An 18373-nucleotide genomic window follows, 5' to 3' on the forward strand; every position below is an offset into this window, starting at 1 on the left:
CAACAGACAACGGTAGATGAGAGAGTTGGTTTGTCCTCTTCTGGGTGCTTCGAAAGTTCTAATCGAAAAGAAGATGACCACCAATAACGGGAAAGGCGTTGACTTGGTCTTCGCTTTCAGGTATTGAAATTTTCTGTGTCTACGATCTTAGGAGCACCTGCACTTGGAAGACAAAATTACCATCAAATTCGGCGTCCGATTACGAACGAGCTCACTTCATAGTCGATTTTATAATTTGCATAGCTGTAAGGAGAATGCACGCAAGAGATATTCGGTCGACACACCGCATTAACTCGTGTAAGCCTCGGCATTTCTTCCGGATGTTATCAATAGATTATGTGCCGCGTTCAAATTAACTAGTTGAATGTTTGAGAGTGTTAATGTCAAGAAAAAATCTTTTTTTTTGTTTTGGTTAGAGAAACAATAGACGTTGAATTGCTTCACAATGGAAGGGCTTGGCCGGGCAGATAATGATTGTGTTGAGATTTTCATAAATTGTTGACTTTAATAGTTTAGAAAAAATTTCAAATAAAGACATGAATTGTCCTTTTTTTCTCAAAAGAGAGTATAAATTGAATATTATTTCACATAAAACCATGAAATAGTCATATTAGTATAAAAAAAGTGTCTAACCTCACCGACGAGCCAAATCTTCAGATTGGTCAAGGGCATTTTCGTCCTTTATTTTTTTATATTTCTTTATTTTTTATTTTTTTCCTTTTTCTATTTTTCAGTTTACTTTTCGCCGATGACTATTCTCGGGCGATAGCCAAAGAGAGCTAGGTGAGGGTTGACCTCGCCGGCCACAGGCGATGCCGCCCTCGACGGCCACAAGTGAAGGTGTAAGAAAAGCCCTTTTGAGAAAGAGAGGGCATTTGAAATCATCATTTGAGATTTTTCCCCCAATAATTGATCACCTCATGCAATAAATTCGAAATTGGAATGTGGAGAAGCAAAGCGCTCGAATCACTTCAAGTAAGCAATAAAATGATCACGTCACGACGTCGTCATATAGGCGTAAGAAGTTGGTGACGTCGTCACTTAGGTGTAAACGGACCCCCCTAAAAAAAAATGAAAAAGAAAAAGATAAAGCTGGTGGGAAACAGGCAAGAAGGTCTAGATGAAACTCGGACTTTTCGGTGCATGCAATTAGGTTTGACTTTTGAAGATTTAATTATGCTCGAGGGTCGTTATTTCTCCATCAATTATTATTATTTTTTAAAATTCATTCTGATATTTTTTATTTTTTTTAATATATTTTTTTAATATATATTCTGATATTTTTGGTGACCACACTTTTACTCATTTCGTATCTTTTTGTTAGGTGCATTGGTTGAAAGTTGCGCCCGTCTAGAAGGAGACTGACTTTTCTATCCCCAGTTGCGTACGATGTCCAAGGTTTTCCTCGCTCGGGAGACACCGTGTTCTAACGTTTTGCGCGAGGAAAAATCGCGGTCTTGAACTTTGACATGATATGCAACGTTTTTAATGAGTTTCGAAACTTTAGTTCAATGTATAATGCCGTCGCTCAGGTTTAAATTCGTTTAATGTAATCCTAAACTTTTTATATATGTTCGATTTAGTCTCTAGATTATATGAAAATGTTCGATGTTGCCGTTCCATTAATTCAAGTTTAGGGACAACATTAAGTATTTTCATATAGTTCAAGGATTAGATTGAACACAATAAAAACATTTAGAGACCACATTGCACATTAAGCTAAATTTTTAGTGAACAACGTCAAATATTTTGATATATGTTTAATTTAATCCATAAATTATATGAAAATATTCAATATTATCATTGTTCGGGGACAACGTTGAGCAATTTCACCTAGTTTAAGGACTATATTGAACATAATAAAAGAGTTTAAGGACCACATTGCACATTAAATAAAAAATTTCAGAGATAATATCGAACATTTTGATATATATTCAATTTAATTCCTAAATTATATAAAAATGTTCGATGTTATCTTTCCATTAATTCAAGTTCAATGACAACGTTGAGCAGTTTCACGTAGTTCGAGGGCTAGATTGAACATAATAAAAGAATTTAAGGATCGCATTATACATTAAATCAAAATTTTCGGGGATAACACTGAATATTTTCATATATATATTCAATTTAATCTTAAACTATATAAAAAATTTCGATGTTATCCTTTTATTAGTTCAAGTTTAGGGACAACATTGAACATTTTCATACAGTTCAACCGCAATATTGAACATAATAAAAAAATTAAGTACCACATTGCACATTAAGTCAAAATTTAAGGATCATTTATGTTATTTTCTCTTTGCATTTTTCTTATTTCTACGTGAGTATTTCCTCTAAATGCCTAGGCTTGAAAAGGTTATATTATATCATTACCTAAAATCGGTTTCGCTTGATTCTCAAACGTAGATTCGACTCTCCGAATAGAAAAGGAATGCAAAATTGAACTCGCTTTCAACTTATTAAGTTGCTCGAGATCGGACAAACATTGGTCGCGATCACCTTGTGCTGGCCGATTAATTGTATGAGTCTTTATATGAAAAATCCTCCTTTCGAATAGCCGGAATGTAATAGCTTACTCTAATGGGAAAATTAGCAAAAAATTCCTAAACCTATTGTAATTATGCAAATTCAATCCTAAACATTTTTTTCTCGATTTAATCCCGAACCTTTTACAATTGTGTCAATTCAGTTTATCTGGCCAAATTTGGCTAGCCGAAGATGGCATGGGGGCCGTCCGCCGCCATCATCCGGTGACATAATATATTAATATTTTTTAAATTTTAAATTTTCTTTTTCAAATTTTTTTCTTTCTTTCCTCTTCATCTTCTTCCTCTCCAGCTAGCGGCTTTGGAACTTTGCAACTTAATCTTGTCCTACAATGTCCACCAAGAGTGGCTTGGAAAAATACCAATGTCCTAACAATGAATGTGAAATCCACCTCGCCTGCCCAAATCCGGAAAGGTCTCGGCCTATCTCGCCCAGCCATGGTGAGGCTCAACCTCGACAGATCTGAGCTAATGATGCTTGGCCTCGCACGGCCCCGGCGAGGTGAGCCTCGCCTAGCCATGGCGAGGCTTACCCTTGCCGGTGGTCGATAGGGCAAGCTTCGTCTGAAGCTAGTCGCTGGCTAAAGGAAGAAGACAAATGGCCAAAGGAAGAAGATGAAGAGGGAAAGAAAAAGAAAAGAATAAAAGAATAAAATAAATTAAAAAAATTAATATATATTAAAATAAATATGTCACCGAAAGGTATGCTAAATTTGACCGAATGGATTGAATTGGTACAATTGCAAAATGTTTAGGACTGAATAGGCAAAAAAAAAAAAAAGATTGAATTGGCATAATTACAATAAATTTAGGACTTTTTTGGTACTTTTCCCTACTACACTTCACATGTATTTGGTTATTGTAAGCACCCTTATTGCCATTTATCGTGCTTACAAAGGTGGAAAAAATACCAAAAAAGTCTTAGACTTATTGCATTGATATGAATTCGGTCCAAAACCTTTCAATTGGGCTAATTTAGCCCTAAATCTTTTCACATCAATATTAATTCAGTCAATCCTGCCAATTTAGAGAGAAAATCGCTAACATGGACGCCGGCAATCCTATGTAGCACGGTTGGTCTTGACATGGACATTTTTAATACTTTTTTTTCTTTTCTTTTTCTTTTCCTTTCCTTTTTGCCGGTCGGCGTTCACGGTAATGATTTATGGCCTAATTGGCCAGACCACTAAATTGGTGTCAATATAATAAATTTATGACTTTTTTTATAATTTTTCCAACAAAAGTTGACACACGTGTTTTGCAAAACATTGAAGTTTAGATAGCAAGCAGAACGAGTCTTTCTTATGGTTGCATGTACTTACAAGTCTCAAGGTTGGTCTATTTCCACTGCAAAAAAAAAAAAAAAAGTAATAGGTGCTTTACCTCCCAAATTTGGAAAACAAGAAAAAGAAGTTCACTGTCCATATTGTATGCTTCTAAAAGGCTTCAAGCGTTTGCAACGGAAGCAACCGTATTTTAATTATCGTGGCTTTCGCTCTGTTTATTTCGTAAAAAATGAATAATTTAAAAAAAAAATCTCCTAATATTAATCGCTTGAGATAACCAGTTAATAAAAAATGCTTTCATTGCCGAAACCAATTTATAACTAAATATTTTATGGAGGATGAGAATATTTCTTGTTCATTCATTTTTACAAATAATATAAGCGATCATTTTTAAGAAAATATTTGTCAAATCATTCATTTCCGCGAAACAAAAGCAGTCTACAACATTAAACAAAATCATTTCACATTCACTTGACCGAGAATTCCGAATTTCAATTGTAAGCCAGTGTCGAGAATTGCTTGAATTACCACACTTCCGCTCGTTCTCCATTAATTGCCCGATGTGTGTGGGACGAGGGGACCGCGACGTCAAATTTGTACTTCGGACGTCCCATTAATATAACAAGGAACTTTTAGTTCTTAGGTCCTGCGACCGAGAATTTTGTAGTTTCATCTCTACTCTATTGATTGACTTTGGGCTAAATTGTCTGGTCTTAGAGAAGGGTTTGTGGAACAAAGGCTACAAATTCAAAAGAACTTAAGTTTCAAAAATTGAAGAATGGAGTAAATCAAATAAAAAGAAGAAACCAGAGAAAGATAGTAATTATTTTTAAGATACAATGCCTCTCATAAGTTGCATCTCTTCAATTTAAAGTTCAAAGATCCCACGGCTATTTGACCGTTTAAACAATATAAACGATCTATCTTTAGGAAAATATTTTCCAAAACCATTCATTTTTTGCGAAACCAACGGAGCCTTACTTGCCAATTGTCCAACAAAAATGCGAATAACAATTGGCGGCACGACGGAAATTGATAGTTAACAACCATAACATCAAAAGTAAACAACATATTCTAACGATATATGATCCAATTTTCCTTGAGCTAATGTCAAGATTCGAGAGAGACAATATGTGATGTTTGTGGAAAAATAATTTTTCCAGGAAAAAGACAATATTATTTTGGTGTTTGATTGAACTGGAAAATATTTTTTGTCGTTTGGTATGGGATTTTCCTCCGTGCACTTCTTTAAATAAAATTTTATTTATTTTATTTTATTTATTTCTTATCTTAAATTTTGAATATTTGATTATTTTTCTACCTTTTTATTTTTCTTTTCCCTTCTTCTTTGGCTGGTCACCGACCACAGCGACAGAGAAAGTAAATAATTCAAATGAGTACGCATAAGAGAATGTGCTTGATTTGAGTGAAAGAAAGAGGAGGGAAAAATGATTCTGTTTTCAAAAAGAGGATTTTTCTCGCCTTTGAATGTGTTTTTTCTATTGACGGAGAATGTTTTCCTCGTTATTTTTTGTAAAATGAACTCCAAGAAATTCGAATTTTTTTTTTGAAAGTTGTTCTTTTTAAGTTATTCATCGATGACTATGTATCCCACCTCCTTCCATGCAAGCAGAACCTCCTTCTTACTGGTGTAGACGGGATCCGGTTGGATCATAATAAAACTGCACCCAAATGATAAGTAGAACATATCAGAAATGGAAAACCAGAAAATCACCTCTAGACTTGCCCCAGAGGACATATTTGGGTACTTTGATGCCCCAATTTCTTGGCGCGACACTATTCTCGATCGTGGTTAGGTTTATTTTCCCGTATATAGTTTCGGTATTTTAAGAATTATTGATGATATCTCGACATCTTATTTAGTAAGATCAAAGATTATTTTTTTTCTCATTCTCTTTCCTAGTTTTAAGACGCGACTATTTTAGGGTTTCACGCGTATAAACATATGCATGAAAAAAGGGACATATATCTATATGCATTCAACCCGGGCTAGTGAAAAGTTTAAACTAATAAACTGAATAAAAAGATAAAACCTAATCTGCCTGGATTCATATGAACAATTCAACTAGCAAAACTGAATAACATCACACGAGATACGAAAGCATGATCCGAGAATTTCTAAGAAATCTGGTGTTCCAAGGCCGGGCTCGATTACAAACCACGGGCCATGGATTGGGCCGTAAATCTTGGCCCAAGATCGCCCATCAAAATCAGTGAAAACTCATGTCAGCGAAGCCCATCAACTTTGTAGGCCCAACTCGAAGCTAAATATGACCCGTATTAGTATAGAAGCAAATAGGGTGGCTGATTGAGTTGCTAAAGTCCAAAGGAGAAATAACCTATCGAGTAACCGGGTTCTTTATCCCCTCCCGAGTCTTTTGGATTTGCTACGTTTCGAAACTCGTGGAGTGTATTTTGGGACTTCTTCTGATTAAATAAAAGCGCATCTCTATGATCCGACATTTGTTTTATTGGAATTGATCCCGACCCATCTTTCCACGGGCTTAAAAAACGGATTCTCTCAACTTAGAAAAGAAAAATATATGATTTGAAAAATATTTTTCTAAAAATAATCGCTTATAATCTTGAAATAATTATTCAATTAAAAATGTTTTACTATGGACAATAATTTATATCTAACTATTTTTTCTTGGATGATGAAATATATATTTTTTTCGTTCGTTCATTTATGTAAGTGATAGAAGTTTTATAAATCGTTCATTTTTCACGAAATAAACGCACTTTATGCTTCATTTGTTTCGCTAGAAAATATTTGGAGCGATACAAAGGATCGGCGTTTGAAAAATTATTTCAAAATCACTCATTTTTTACGAAATAAATGAAGCCTTAATATAATCGAAATCAATCACGACTAACGGCACAGACATTTTGGTTGATTCTCCTTGCAGTTCTTTGTTTTTATTATTTGTATGTTGTACGAAACCTTGTCCAAATGTGATGTGGTATTCAGCTCCAATTGCAACTGCTAAATAGCATCTTCTTGCCTTTGCTTGTCGGAAAGTACAACGACTGCAACCAACAACAACAAAAATTACAAATTAGTTGAAACAGATTATCTAAAATAACAGGAAGATGTCCAGTCCATCAATTTAGTCGGAACATTGGTACGATGAAACTCAACCATAATGTTTCCCGACAATTACATTAACATTAGGACAAATTTCTCAGTGCATCTCTGAAAAAAAAAGTACAATTTTATTCTTAAACACCCCAATTGATTTTTCGTATTTTTGTTTTTTGTCCTTTCCCTTCTCTCTCTTGTTTCCTCCAATTCAAACATCGCGTGGATCTTCAAGAAACTCTTTTAACATACTCCCAAAAAATGTACTGATTCCACCTTCTACGTCCGGATCTCTTTTGGCTTATACCTCCAAAGTCCTCAATCCGGATGAAGGGCTGGTAAGTTCGAAAATGACACGGCAATTGAAAAGACGAATTTGATACGAAAACAAACACAGTTCGAAATGTTTCGCAGTTCGTCGCGATGGTCAATTCTCAGAGCAAATTACTGCAGGGAATTTGGCCACGAGACAAAGGACCTTGTGGAGTTCTTCTCCTCTCTCTGTCTCACTCTGTCTTTTGGATCCCATGAGTTGGAGGAAGACAGCTTGTGGAGAGGACTACTTGGGTTGTCAATTGAGGTGAGACCTACCCTATCTCTCTCCCAAGCTCATGCAATCAAATATTTCAATAAAGAAGCAGAAAAAAATCACTTGTAAATTATTGAAAGCTTCTCTCTTTTTTTTTTCCTTCTCTCTCTCTGACCTGCAAATTCCACCAAGCTCTGAATGGTGGGGTCTGTGATGACTGACGAACCATTTCATTGCCTGTGTCAACCCACTCATCTATACTTCCCTCCCACTGTATTTGATCCTTTCCGAGTGTCGGCGAGCCATGAATTTTTTCACATTCTTGTCACTTTCTTTTCTTGTTCTTTTGCAGAAATTGCTCTGGAAGAAGAACTGCAGAAACCCAAGTTTGCTAGTGACAAACAATGACCTCAAGACATGTCCATTTGATAAGACTATAGCAATCTAATCACGTAATGGTCTGGTCAAACTTGGTTTCAATGAATAGTTTAGATCAGTCTTTTATACCAGAAGAGATTGGTAAATGGGTTTTGTTTCAACGCATGGGCACGGAATACAAATTCAGTGTCTTGGTCAGCACAATTTTTCCCGAATCAGTTCACCACCAATGTGTGGTCCCGGTCCTCTGTTGATGCGAATGCAAGCTAAATTTGGAGCTGTAATTATCACTTCCATGCCCAAGGTCATGCCTTGGCACATGTCATGCCTCTGATCCATATGGGATCAAGGGCTAGTGAAAGATCTTTGACTTTGGTATTTTGCTCATCCAATCAATCAGTTTCTCAGTTCCTTTCTTGTGGGCCAGGATGGATGGATGACCCTCGATTAAGGGCTGAAGTTTGTGGTATTGGCAGATCGAATAGAAGTGGCATTGTTGTAATATCTCATCAAGAATGAGGGTATCAAGGAACCAGTACCTGCATCTGACCAGCCTACTTTATATCGTGGAATGATGTAGATCACTTAACAATCTGACATTTAATTTCATACCATATACTGACGGTGAACGGGGATATATTCACGTTGAAGAACTTGCCTTCTATGTTATCTTTTTCCTTTCTTGACTGTTTATTTCTGATGCAGAGGAGGCTTCTGAAAGCTTGAACATGCACAAACCTCGCCAGGACTCCTGAAAATCCTCCGTTTATAGCCCCCACAAGAACTCCAGGACAATCATTTACCAATTCGCTCAAACACCAGAAGGTCCAAGAACAACTACAAGACGCCATGGGAGAGAGAGAGAAGGAGAAGAACAAGAAGCACAAGAAGCAGAAGCACCAACACCCCAATGACCAAACTCAGTCCACACCGGCAAAACCAGCATCAGATTTCTCATTCAAGCCCAGTTCCGAAGTAAAGGGTCTCCGGTTCGGCAGCCAATTCATTGTGAAGTCGTTCACAATCCGAAGAGCAAGGCCTCTTGAGCTCCTGAAAGTCCTGTCCTTTCCACCAACCGATAAGGCCGACGACAGCAAATTGCCTTTCCCTTCAACAACAGCCTATTTGCCTACGAATTTCACAATACTTGCGCACCACGCGTGGCACACGCTGACACTCGGCCTCGGCACAAAAAAGTCGAAGGTGCTGGTATTCGTGTTCGAATCTGAGAGCTTGAAGTCTGCCGTGGACCGGATGTGGCCGCCAGAGATACCTCTAGGGGAAGTGAACAAGAAGCTCATCCGGGGCCTAAACAGGTGCGAGATGGCCCGGTTCAAGTTCAGAAAAGGGTGCATTACCTTCTATGTGTATGCGGTTCGTCGTGTGGGAAGCGTCGGGTTTGGTTGCGCCAATGATCTAAGGATAATTTTGCAGTCCGTGGTCGAGCTTAAGGACTTCTTGGATCACACTGCTATGTTGGCCATGCCTAATCAAAGGAGCATCAGCTTTTGCCCTCCCGTCGCCATGGCTCACTAGCGGCTCTTGCTCATCCGCGACCAAAAACTGCGATCGCTGTTGCCGTTATCAATATCTCCGTCGTTTCGGGTGATCAATCTGTTATTGTTCCCTAGAATGTTTGAGCTGACTATTTTTCTCAGGATAGCGTCTCTGTAATTTTTGGGGGAATTGGTTTATTCGTTTGGACATCATGCCTGCTTTTTGTTCTGTTCTTCTAGACGTCACATAGTTGTGAATGTAATATCAAGATTTTGTTTGCTGCTTGAGCATACTGATTTCTGACCCTTCTCTAGATTTTCAGCATCCTTTTTGGCACATCATATGTTTCTGGAAAATTCTTGAGGGAGTTGAAAGATTCTTCTCAGCTGAAGAAAGAGCAAGTCTTCTGATACATATTTTCCTATATTTTTTCGGATAAAAGAGGTGATTACACAAATTTCTGAACTTTTTTGCGGAATCTATGCTTAGCTTACCTTAGTCTTTGATAAAACAGTACCGTTACAAAACTTTTTAGACTTTAAGCTTCCTCACAGCTTTTTCGGCTTTATAAATGAACTGTAAGGTGGGCTGCTTCCTCAATCATTATCAGCATGGAGCATGAAGAGAACTGCTTATCTGATTACCATCACTGTTCTTGTAATTATTGTCATAATTGTGATTACTACTAACCCTCCTGCCCTAAGCGACATTATCGTTTGTTGTCTGTCGTTGAATCACCAGCTGGTAAAACATTCCCCATTGGTTTTCCCCCATCAAGTGAAAAGCACAGGTGAACATCTTCTGATGTTTGACATAAGATTTTCCAACGTTTCCCCTGTTTTTCCATGTAAAAGAACGGTAAAATTTGGTGCTCCAACACTGTTTTCTTGTGATTTGTGCCCCTCAGATCTATCTAACCCGTGAACCCGAAGTTTCACAAGCTGTGAATAAACAACCTGCCAACTTTTCCCAGCAATTAATTAGATTTAACTCCACCTTACTGCAAAATTCAGAAACTTGGTGTTTGAAGAGGAACTGCAAGTTTCTCTGCAGAGTCTGTTTTCACTGGGAATTGTTTTCTTTGTGCAACAGTTAAGTCCCTGTGCACCGAATTGAATATGGCATCAATCTCTTGGACAGAGCCAAAAGGATTGTTTTTTTCCTGAGGCTTTTTTATTAGGCCTATGATCAACAGTTCAACAAAAGATTCTTTTTTTTTTCTCGGTTAGGGAATATATGCTCATGAGAGTCAAGAGCCATTGTTCGGGCATCTCAATCGCAGCGAATTTCGTACTATAGATCAGTCACCATCGAAAAGAGATCGATTCGATACATTATTTATTCTCGCCCGCAACTGGGTTGTAGGGATTAAATGGGAAAGATGTCATACATGTTTCAGTCTACAGAAACTAAGTTAAGATGTAAGCTTTCTCCATGATCTGATCATGGGATTCATGAGGCTGCATCGATGAACCGATGGTGGCATTATGATGACGATGAACAGATGGGAGGATAATAAAGCATAATTTTTTTATTTTTTATTTTGTGGGGGGGGAGAGTTGGGGTTGTGGTTGGAGAGGGGCCAACTTCTTTACCTTCTGAGGTCTACAAGAAAAAGTAAAAGCGAGGAGAGAAATTGAAACAACCACCTTTTCCTGATTCCAGCCTTTGGTAAGGTTGCTTTAATCATTCCATGACTCGGTCCCATTCCGACCAACTTGTTTCCCATGAATCATCACTCCCTCCTTCTCTCTCTCTCTCTCTGTCATTAGTACAGAGAGGCAATTATACATATAAATATATAAAGATATATGTATATGTGTGTGTGTATAGGCTTTACCCAGTTAAACAAGAGTTTTTGCCATTACCGGCGTGGGATAATGAGTGGGAAGGACTAAGGGAGGGAATGTGGATATATGAGAGTTCTAGGACAGATCAGGCACATGTAAACTATACAGGGACATAGTTTGGATGCCAATTTCCTAGTTGTGCGTAGCTTATAGAGTGTGCGGCACAAAGTATAACTGTCGATGGGGATGCATTTGGTTCAGTTTTCCTAAAGGGCTTTGAGCCTCTAAAGCTCCTTGAGATAGTTTTGAAGCTTTTGGTTCAGCTTTAGGTCGGCATTTGCCCATATGTTAGCCTTGGGAAAAGCTGAAATCTCAATGCCAGCATTGGGCTTTCAGCATAGCCAAATGCTAAAAGATTTTTTTTTGTTCTTTCAAAACTACCCTCGCCAATTCTCTAATTTTTCGACTTTGCCCCTCTTTGTTATTGTTCATCTTCTTTAGAGTTGTGGAGGCCAGATCTAACCAACAAGGGGTTGGTCACCTAGGCAAGGGCCGACCGGTTGGGTTCGTGCTACCCTCGCTGGGGGCCGCTCGAGGTCGATCGACCTCAAACGGCGGCCGCCGATGCCACATTTGGCTCATCTCTTGCCTGAGACCAATGCCAAACTAAATGCAGACGATGGCCATGGGTCCAGCAAAGGGTTTAAGTTTTTTAATAAAAAAATAAAAAAATTGCATCCAAAACACCTTTGTAAAGTTATTTTTACCAAATACCATTTAACCTAAAAATCATTTATAAATGAGTTTTTACCAAATACAATTATCATTTTTCTAAATCCCTTTAAATTGAAGGCATTTGCATTTCTCCAAAGCCCATTTTAAAAGCCGAACAAAATGCAGCCAATACGTCGTGTCGACACTTGACGTGACGATACATTTGATCAATCATATCGGTGTGTCGTGTTCGTGACGAGGCAGCTCGCCACGATTATCGAAAGTGTCGTGTTTAGATTAGTCATTTTTTCTTGTTCTTTTTTTTTTTTTGACAAGACACGTAATAGAGCTATTTTATGGATCGCCGTCTCTTTTCATCCTAGAGGCCCGGGGAAGAAGGCCTTTGGATTTTCCGTTGAATGAGAAAGGCCTTTGTGTTGGAGCCGATGATGGGCCCGATGGCCTTTTGGGCTAGATCAAGCCCTTTGGATTCAACATGCTACGTGCTAAATCCATTTAGGTTTGGGACATGAACACACTGTTCTTTCATCGCAACCGACGATCCTACCGGATTTCCGAAAACATGTTACGGATAAAGATTTACATGTTACAGTGCAAAAAAGAGTTTTCGGGTGATTCGGGAGGACCATCGTCACCTATTCCCAATCAAGACAGAGCACGATTACCCTCATTTCAATTGTCTTCCCCTAAAAATTGACAATGGTAACACTTTTTTTGCGCTCCATAATTATTTATGCATATGAACCACACTGCCTTTTAAAAGTAAAATCTTCTCTTAAGGACATGGGCGAGTCCTATAATTACTCAAATTCTGAACGTTAGTAATAGAGATGTGATCTATTTCACGAAACATACGCATGTGAAAACACTGAGCGAAAAAAGAGAATAGGGAAAATGGATAAGACCAATGAGATATGGTCATAAATCTCACTAATGAATTGATGTGTCTAAGACACAAATTGTCCAAACGTTGAGATCGAATTTCTCACCAGAAAACTGACAAAAATGAAATAATATATATTGTTCCTCTGGAAATAAAATGATCCGTCTAAATTTATCAGTAAAAAGTAAAAATAAGGTAGAAGCCATAACATAAAACGAAAAGGTAAAGCTAAAAATGAAACGCCCACCGTGGGGCTCGAACCCACGACCACAAGGTTAAGAGCCTTGCGCTCTACCGACTGAGCTAGACGGGCTTGTTGCTAACTTGCTGTTAGTTTTTCATATAAATAGGTAGTAACGTTGAAAACAGAGCCGTATTCGGAAAACAAAAGGGGTAGGCATTCACCAAAACTCTGACCGAACTGCATTGAATCGTCGTCCGTCGTCAACCATCATACCGGAGCTCAAAGTGTACCAACGAAAGATGGGACTTTTGTTCACGGTAGCTGAAGTCCTGATCTCGTTGCTCTGCATTGTGCTTCTCGGGGTGCTTTCGGCGATCGTCCTCGAAGCTTACCGGAGGCGACACAATCACGCGTACGCCCGGTCTCAGAAAGCCCACGCTTTCGATTAATTCTCCAAGTTTCTGATACGGTTCTTGATTTGATAGGGAGTCGCCGCTTGTTTTTTCTGATGAATCTGTTCTGCTTTTGTTTAGACATCTGGAAGCTCCGCCGGTATTCGAGGATCCAAATTCGTTGAAGAAGGTATAGTTCAGATTTTTAGATGTGTTCATCATACATGGGGATTGATTTCTCCTTGCATAAAAAGATTGATGCTTAGGCAATGGTTTACTTGTGGGTAGTGCGTGCCGAGGTTGTTTCGTGTTTGTGGATGAGTCAGCCTTAGGAGAAATCAAAGAGATTTCGATAGGTCAACTGATTGGTGCAAGCGGGCCGAATGGTGAATGAAATGTTCTCATATTTGGGCTGTGCCATTTGCTTTAGTAGCGCCTGGTCACCTGTCAGTTTCCATTGAAAATTTCTTTCGAACTGCATAGAACCGATAAGAGCTTCGAAATTCCAAAGTCCTTTCTGAGATTTTTGCTGCTGCAATCATCTGTTTAATAGAATTGAGAATGCCTGCTTACTTTGGGATCTTGGCTGATTTTCGGGGGCTTAAGTTGAGGGTTTTTACTACCTTTAGCAGGCAATTCATAAAGCCTTCCTTGGAATTAGGATTTTGTTGCAAATTCTGACATGTAATTCAGATCACATTAGAATACCTGAGGTAGTAACCTTTGTTCAGGCTCCCTGATTTTATCACTGATCAGTGCTTGTTGCCTTGATTATGGTATTCCATGTTCTGCAAAGGAAGCTTCACCTTGTGGTTAATTTGCAGCCACACTGGAACAACTTTATAACCATTCTAGTGTTTGGTGTCAGAACATGATAACTACCAGTTATAAGCCGTGATGAAAAGGAAAAGTCTGAAACATGAATATTATCCTCTATGAAATTAAATTTTGGGAAGTAGTCAGTGAATCGACGGCCAAGATAAAGTTAAATGATTGGCCTGTGAATTTTTGGCAGATGCTGACTTCACTTAAAATGCTTTTCCAGGTTCAATGTCCCTCTATACACGATCCTGCAGAAAAATATATCTCTCTAATAGTTCCTGCGTACAACGAAGAACATCGACTCCCTGGAGCTATTGATGAGACCATGAAGTAAGTTAAACCAACAAACCAACTACTCTATGCTTATCTTCTTGCTTATGATAGTAGATGCAAGGTGGGGAACCGTTTCCTACATTTGCTAAATATATGAAACATTTTGCGGTTCTGATCTTTTAAGTTTTTATAGCGCATCATGAATTTGCCTCATAATGGAAAAGGATCCTTTGACTGTGGAGGATAGTAAGATCCTTTTCAGTGTAGCAAAGGGATCTGAATGTGTGTAATTGGGGTTCATGGTGTATGATTGCGAGACGCTACAGTAAAATTCAACTGTAAGAAGGGAATTATGCTAATGTTGATGGAAAACCAAAAGTATGTGCTATTTGTTCCCTACACATTGTTCTTTTTCCTCTGAAGCTCTCAATTATGAATCTCTATTTGGTTTGGAAGCTGATAGCGCATTATCGTACATGGACATTTCTTCAAATTGGTTAGTGATTGTTTTCTAATATCCAAGTAGGTGTTCTAGTCTTTGTTCGGGCAAATGCCCCATATTTAGATCAGCGGAAGGGTATTACAGAAAATTTCAACTCCTTTCAAATCCTTTCCCCCTACGTCTTCTCTTTTCCTCTTTGTAATCATAATTGTTTTGGGGTGCCACATCTCAATATTTGCTTTACACTTTATGAATTTTCTAGTAGGACTGCTCATATTGTCTATGGGCTCAGTCAAGCTATATAATTCTTACCTTCTTCTGTATTCAGTTATCTTCAGCAACGTGCGGCAAAGGACAAGTCTTTTTCTTACGAGGTATTTCCCCCGTGTAGGTTAACCTTCTATAATGTAACATCAATCAGTTATTCTTGGCCCAATATCAAGCAGAAATTGCCTACTCTAGTGGCACACCATTGTTTTCAGTATGATGCTTTTGTTATATATGAGCAGTCTTGATAATCAACCACAGTGTAGATTAGTTGGATGAGTAATTAACATGTCTTGGATAAACTTTTGAACCATTTTGTGCTGCATATTTAATATCCAGTCGTTTGGGAAAAAAGGACCTTGTGTTACATCAGTTTTACTCCATCTCCGAATAGGTCATAATTGTTGATGACGGGAGTAAAGATGAAACAGCAAGAGTGGCATTCAACTTTGTGAAAAAGCATACAGTGGACAATGTCAGAGTCATCCTCCTTGGTAGAAATCATGGAAAGGGAGAGGCAATTAGAAAAGTGAGTTATATCTATCACATGCACTTACATGGCTAATATAAGTCGAGGCATCATCAGGTTACTAATCTGTTTGTAACCGTAATTGATTGAAGTTCTTTACATCTGTGAAAGCATTGTAAAACAGGGAATGCTTCATGCCCGTGGTGAATTGCTTTTAATGCTAGATGCTGATGGGGCAACCAAAGTTAATGACCTTGAGAAACTAGAAAATCAGGTTTGTATAAGCTACGAGTAACCAGACTGAGATATTTCTAAGTATTTTGTGAAAGATAACCAAAATTATTTAGAGATTGTGCTTCTCTTGCCTGTCAGATTCATGTAGTTGCCAGACAGGACTTCCATTATGGAGATTCGGCAAGCAATGATTCAAGTTTCAGAATATCTGATATTCCTATTGCTGCATTTGGTTCTCGTGCACATCTGGAGGAGAAGGCTTTGGCTACAGTTAAGTCAGTCTCGAGTTTTCTTCCTCCTCTTTCAGACTTTTTTTCAGAGTTTGTGGTTAATTTTAAGGATTTCGATAATGTTTCAGAGGAAGTGGTACCGCAACTTTTTAATGAAGGGTTTTCATCTTGTGGTATTATTAACTGCCGGTTCTGGAATTCGTGACACACAGGTACTAGTTCATGATAAAAGTTCTCTCCTCTCCTTTCAGTTTGTCTCACTGGCAATGCCTTTATTGTTAAACTCTTTATGGGGTGGATGAAATAGACTAATTAGTGGATTAGGTTGTGTCTGACGCATTTTTTCTGAATGGCCAATACCTCATCACTACGTGAAATTTTACTTGTCACAGTGTGGTTTCAAGATGTTCACAAGGGCTGCGGCACGGAAGCTTTTCACTAACGTCCGTTTGAAACGGTACGTTTCCCTTTAAGTTCTCATCTCTTTGTGTTTCAAGCCAGTTCCTTGGCCAAACTCTTACAGGGTGGTGAAATCTATAACATCAATACTCTTTACTGCTTTAGCCAATTCGAAAGTACATTCATTTGATTCCTCTACCTAATAGAGGTCAAGACTCTTTTGCAAGTCTTAGGCTATCAATCATAACTGAATTTAGTCAGACTTCCCTACAAATATCTTAAGTGCTATTTGGAAGTTTAATACCATGTTATAATAGGCAAATATCATCACAATAGAGTGGTTTGACCCGTGAGATCGAAATGGCATTGTCATATGCAGATGATGTGTCATAAGGGCTTGCATAATCAAAATTTTGATTCTAGGTCTGAACAAATAGCAACAGTAGGGTACAAGACATGGCACCTGCAGGTCTTGATGAGAAATTCAACATTGCATTGATTTGGTTCCTCAATTCCCCTGTGAAATTATTATTAAATAGCATAAGATTTTTTATGTTCTACCTTTTTGCTTTTATTGTTTTGAGGCTTCTTTCCATAACTCTTAGATTACATCCACGAACAAAGCATCCAGCCATTCTGTGTATAATGCCTGTTGACAGCTGTTAGTTCTTTGATTAATCACGCGCCCTTCACCTTGCAAGTGACCACTCTGAAAGAGAAGCTGAAAAAGGAATAACTTTGGGTGGGATTTATGCAGGTGGTGCTTCGATGTGGAGTTGGTTTTCCTGTGCAAATGGTTTGGCATTCCGATGGTAGAGATATCTGTCAATTGGTCTGAAATTCCTGGGTCAAAGGTGAACATGTTAAGCATTCCAAACATGCTTTGGGAGCTTGCGCTCATGTCAGTGGGATATAGGACCAGAATGTGGAAAATCCATTGTTGAGCCATTCTTTTGTTGACCAACCTTCGCTCTCGCAGCAAATCACTCAAGCAGGTCGTTGCAAAGGCTGTGGAGAACCTTAAAGAGCCATTTTCAACGTTACACGCCTTGGAAAGATGCATCTGAACTTGAAAAGATGCTACTCTATTTTGAGCTCTTTCGATACATCCAATCCAATAGGCTAACACTAATGGTTCAAGTTCATCAAAATGACTGGGGGCGGTGGCTTCTTTTTTTCAAAGACTATTTACCCTTTTGCAGGAAACTGGAACCTTTACCATCTTAGAGAGTGAATACTTTACTTTCCTCAGAGACTCTATGTATGTCTCCTACGAGAAATTCCTTTTGATCTCTAGAATGGATACGACTTTTCTATTTTGCACCTGTTTGAGGTTAATTCAATATCTCGAGTGCCAGCAGAAACCGCAGGAACAGGATTTGTACGATGCTTCTAGGAAAAGCAGGATTTGTACGATTGCCATCATGAGTGCATGATGTCTGATCAGGGGTCACATGCCCTAGTGCAATGTTGTGTCAAAGAAACTCCTTAAAGGTAAGATATTGGACTTGGCTTCAAAATATCTCAAAACTTCCACGGATGCGAAAGCTTATTAATCGCTTAACTTGTTCGTTCGGACCTCAAAGTATTGACTTTGATGTGTCCCCAATCAATTCTTTTTCAAGTGAACGAGGACGTAATTCCCTCCACTGTTTCCTTATTCGTCAAAACCTTTCAGCTCAGAGTCCAAATCTTTGAAAGTTTTTTCAAATTTAAAATTCAATTTGATGAGCTTACTGGAAGAGGGCAATCAGTTCAGTCAAATCCGGATAAGGAAAGACACCAAAATGTCCATCCATTACGAACAGGTAAATCTTAGGTGAATTGAATCCCTCCGTAAACAGAGACATAATGTCTAAGCACCTTTCGGTCCAACATTAGATGACCCCCTTTTTTTTGTTCCAAGTACATGAC

At 38.4% G+C, this 18373-nt stretch overlaps 2 protein-coding genes and 1 non-coding gene across 3 annotated transcripts; 2 read left to right on the top strand and 1 right to left on the bottom strand.

Annotated features, from left to right (window-relative positions):
- Window positions 1-8187: 8187 nt before the first annotated feature.
- Window positions 8188-9644, top strand: LOC115726720. Its single transcript, XM_048279447.1, has 2 exons — window positions 8188-8466; window positions 8548-9644. The coding sequence occupies exon 2, from the start codon at window positions 8692-8694 to the stop codon at window positions 9376-9378; it is 687 nt and encodes a 228-aa protein (XP_048135404.1). The 5' UTR covers window positions 8188-8466; window positions 8548-8691; the 3' UTR covers window positions 9379-9644.
- A 3343-nt stretch (window positions 9645-12987) lies between these two features.
- TRNAK-CUU lies at window positions 12988-13060 on the bottom strand. The gene has a single exon. It is a non-coding gene; the product is annotated as a tRNA-Lys (tRNA).
- Window positions 13061-13152: 92 nt separating this feature from the next.
- Window positions 13153-17775, top strand: LOC115726728 (dolichyl-phosphate beta-glucosyltransferase). The gene is made up of 10 exons (XM_030656739.2): window positions 13153-13343; window positions 13465-13513; window positions 14369-14475; window positions 15189-15234; window positions 15522-15656; window positions 15781-15870; window positions 15969-16100; window positions 16189-16272; window positions 16453-16517; window positions 17217-17775. Exons 1-10 carry the CDS (start codon window positions 13231-13233, stop codon window positions 17401-17403), a joined length of 1008 nt encoding a protein of 335 aa, XP_030512599.1. The 5' UTR covers window positions 13153-13230; the 3' UTR covers window positions 17404-17775.
- Window positions 17776-18373: the final 598 nt, after the last annotated feature.

This window comes from Rhodamnia argentea, chromosome 5 (genome assembly GCF_020921035.1).
Source record: "Rhodamnia argentea isolate NSW1041297 chromosome 5, ASM2092103v1, whole genome shotgun sequence".
Lineage (NCBI taxonomy): Eukaryota > Viridiplantae > Streptophyta > Magnoliopsida > Myrtales > Myrtaceae > Rhodamnia > Rhodamnia argentea.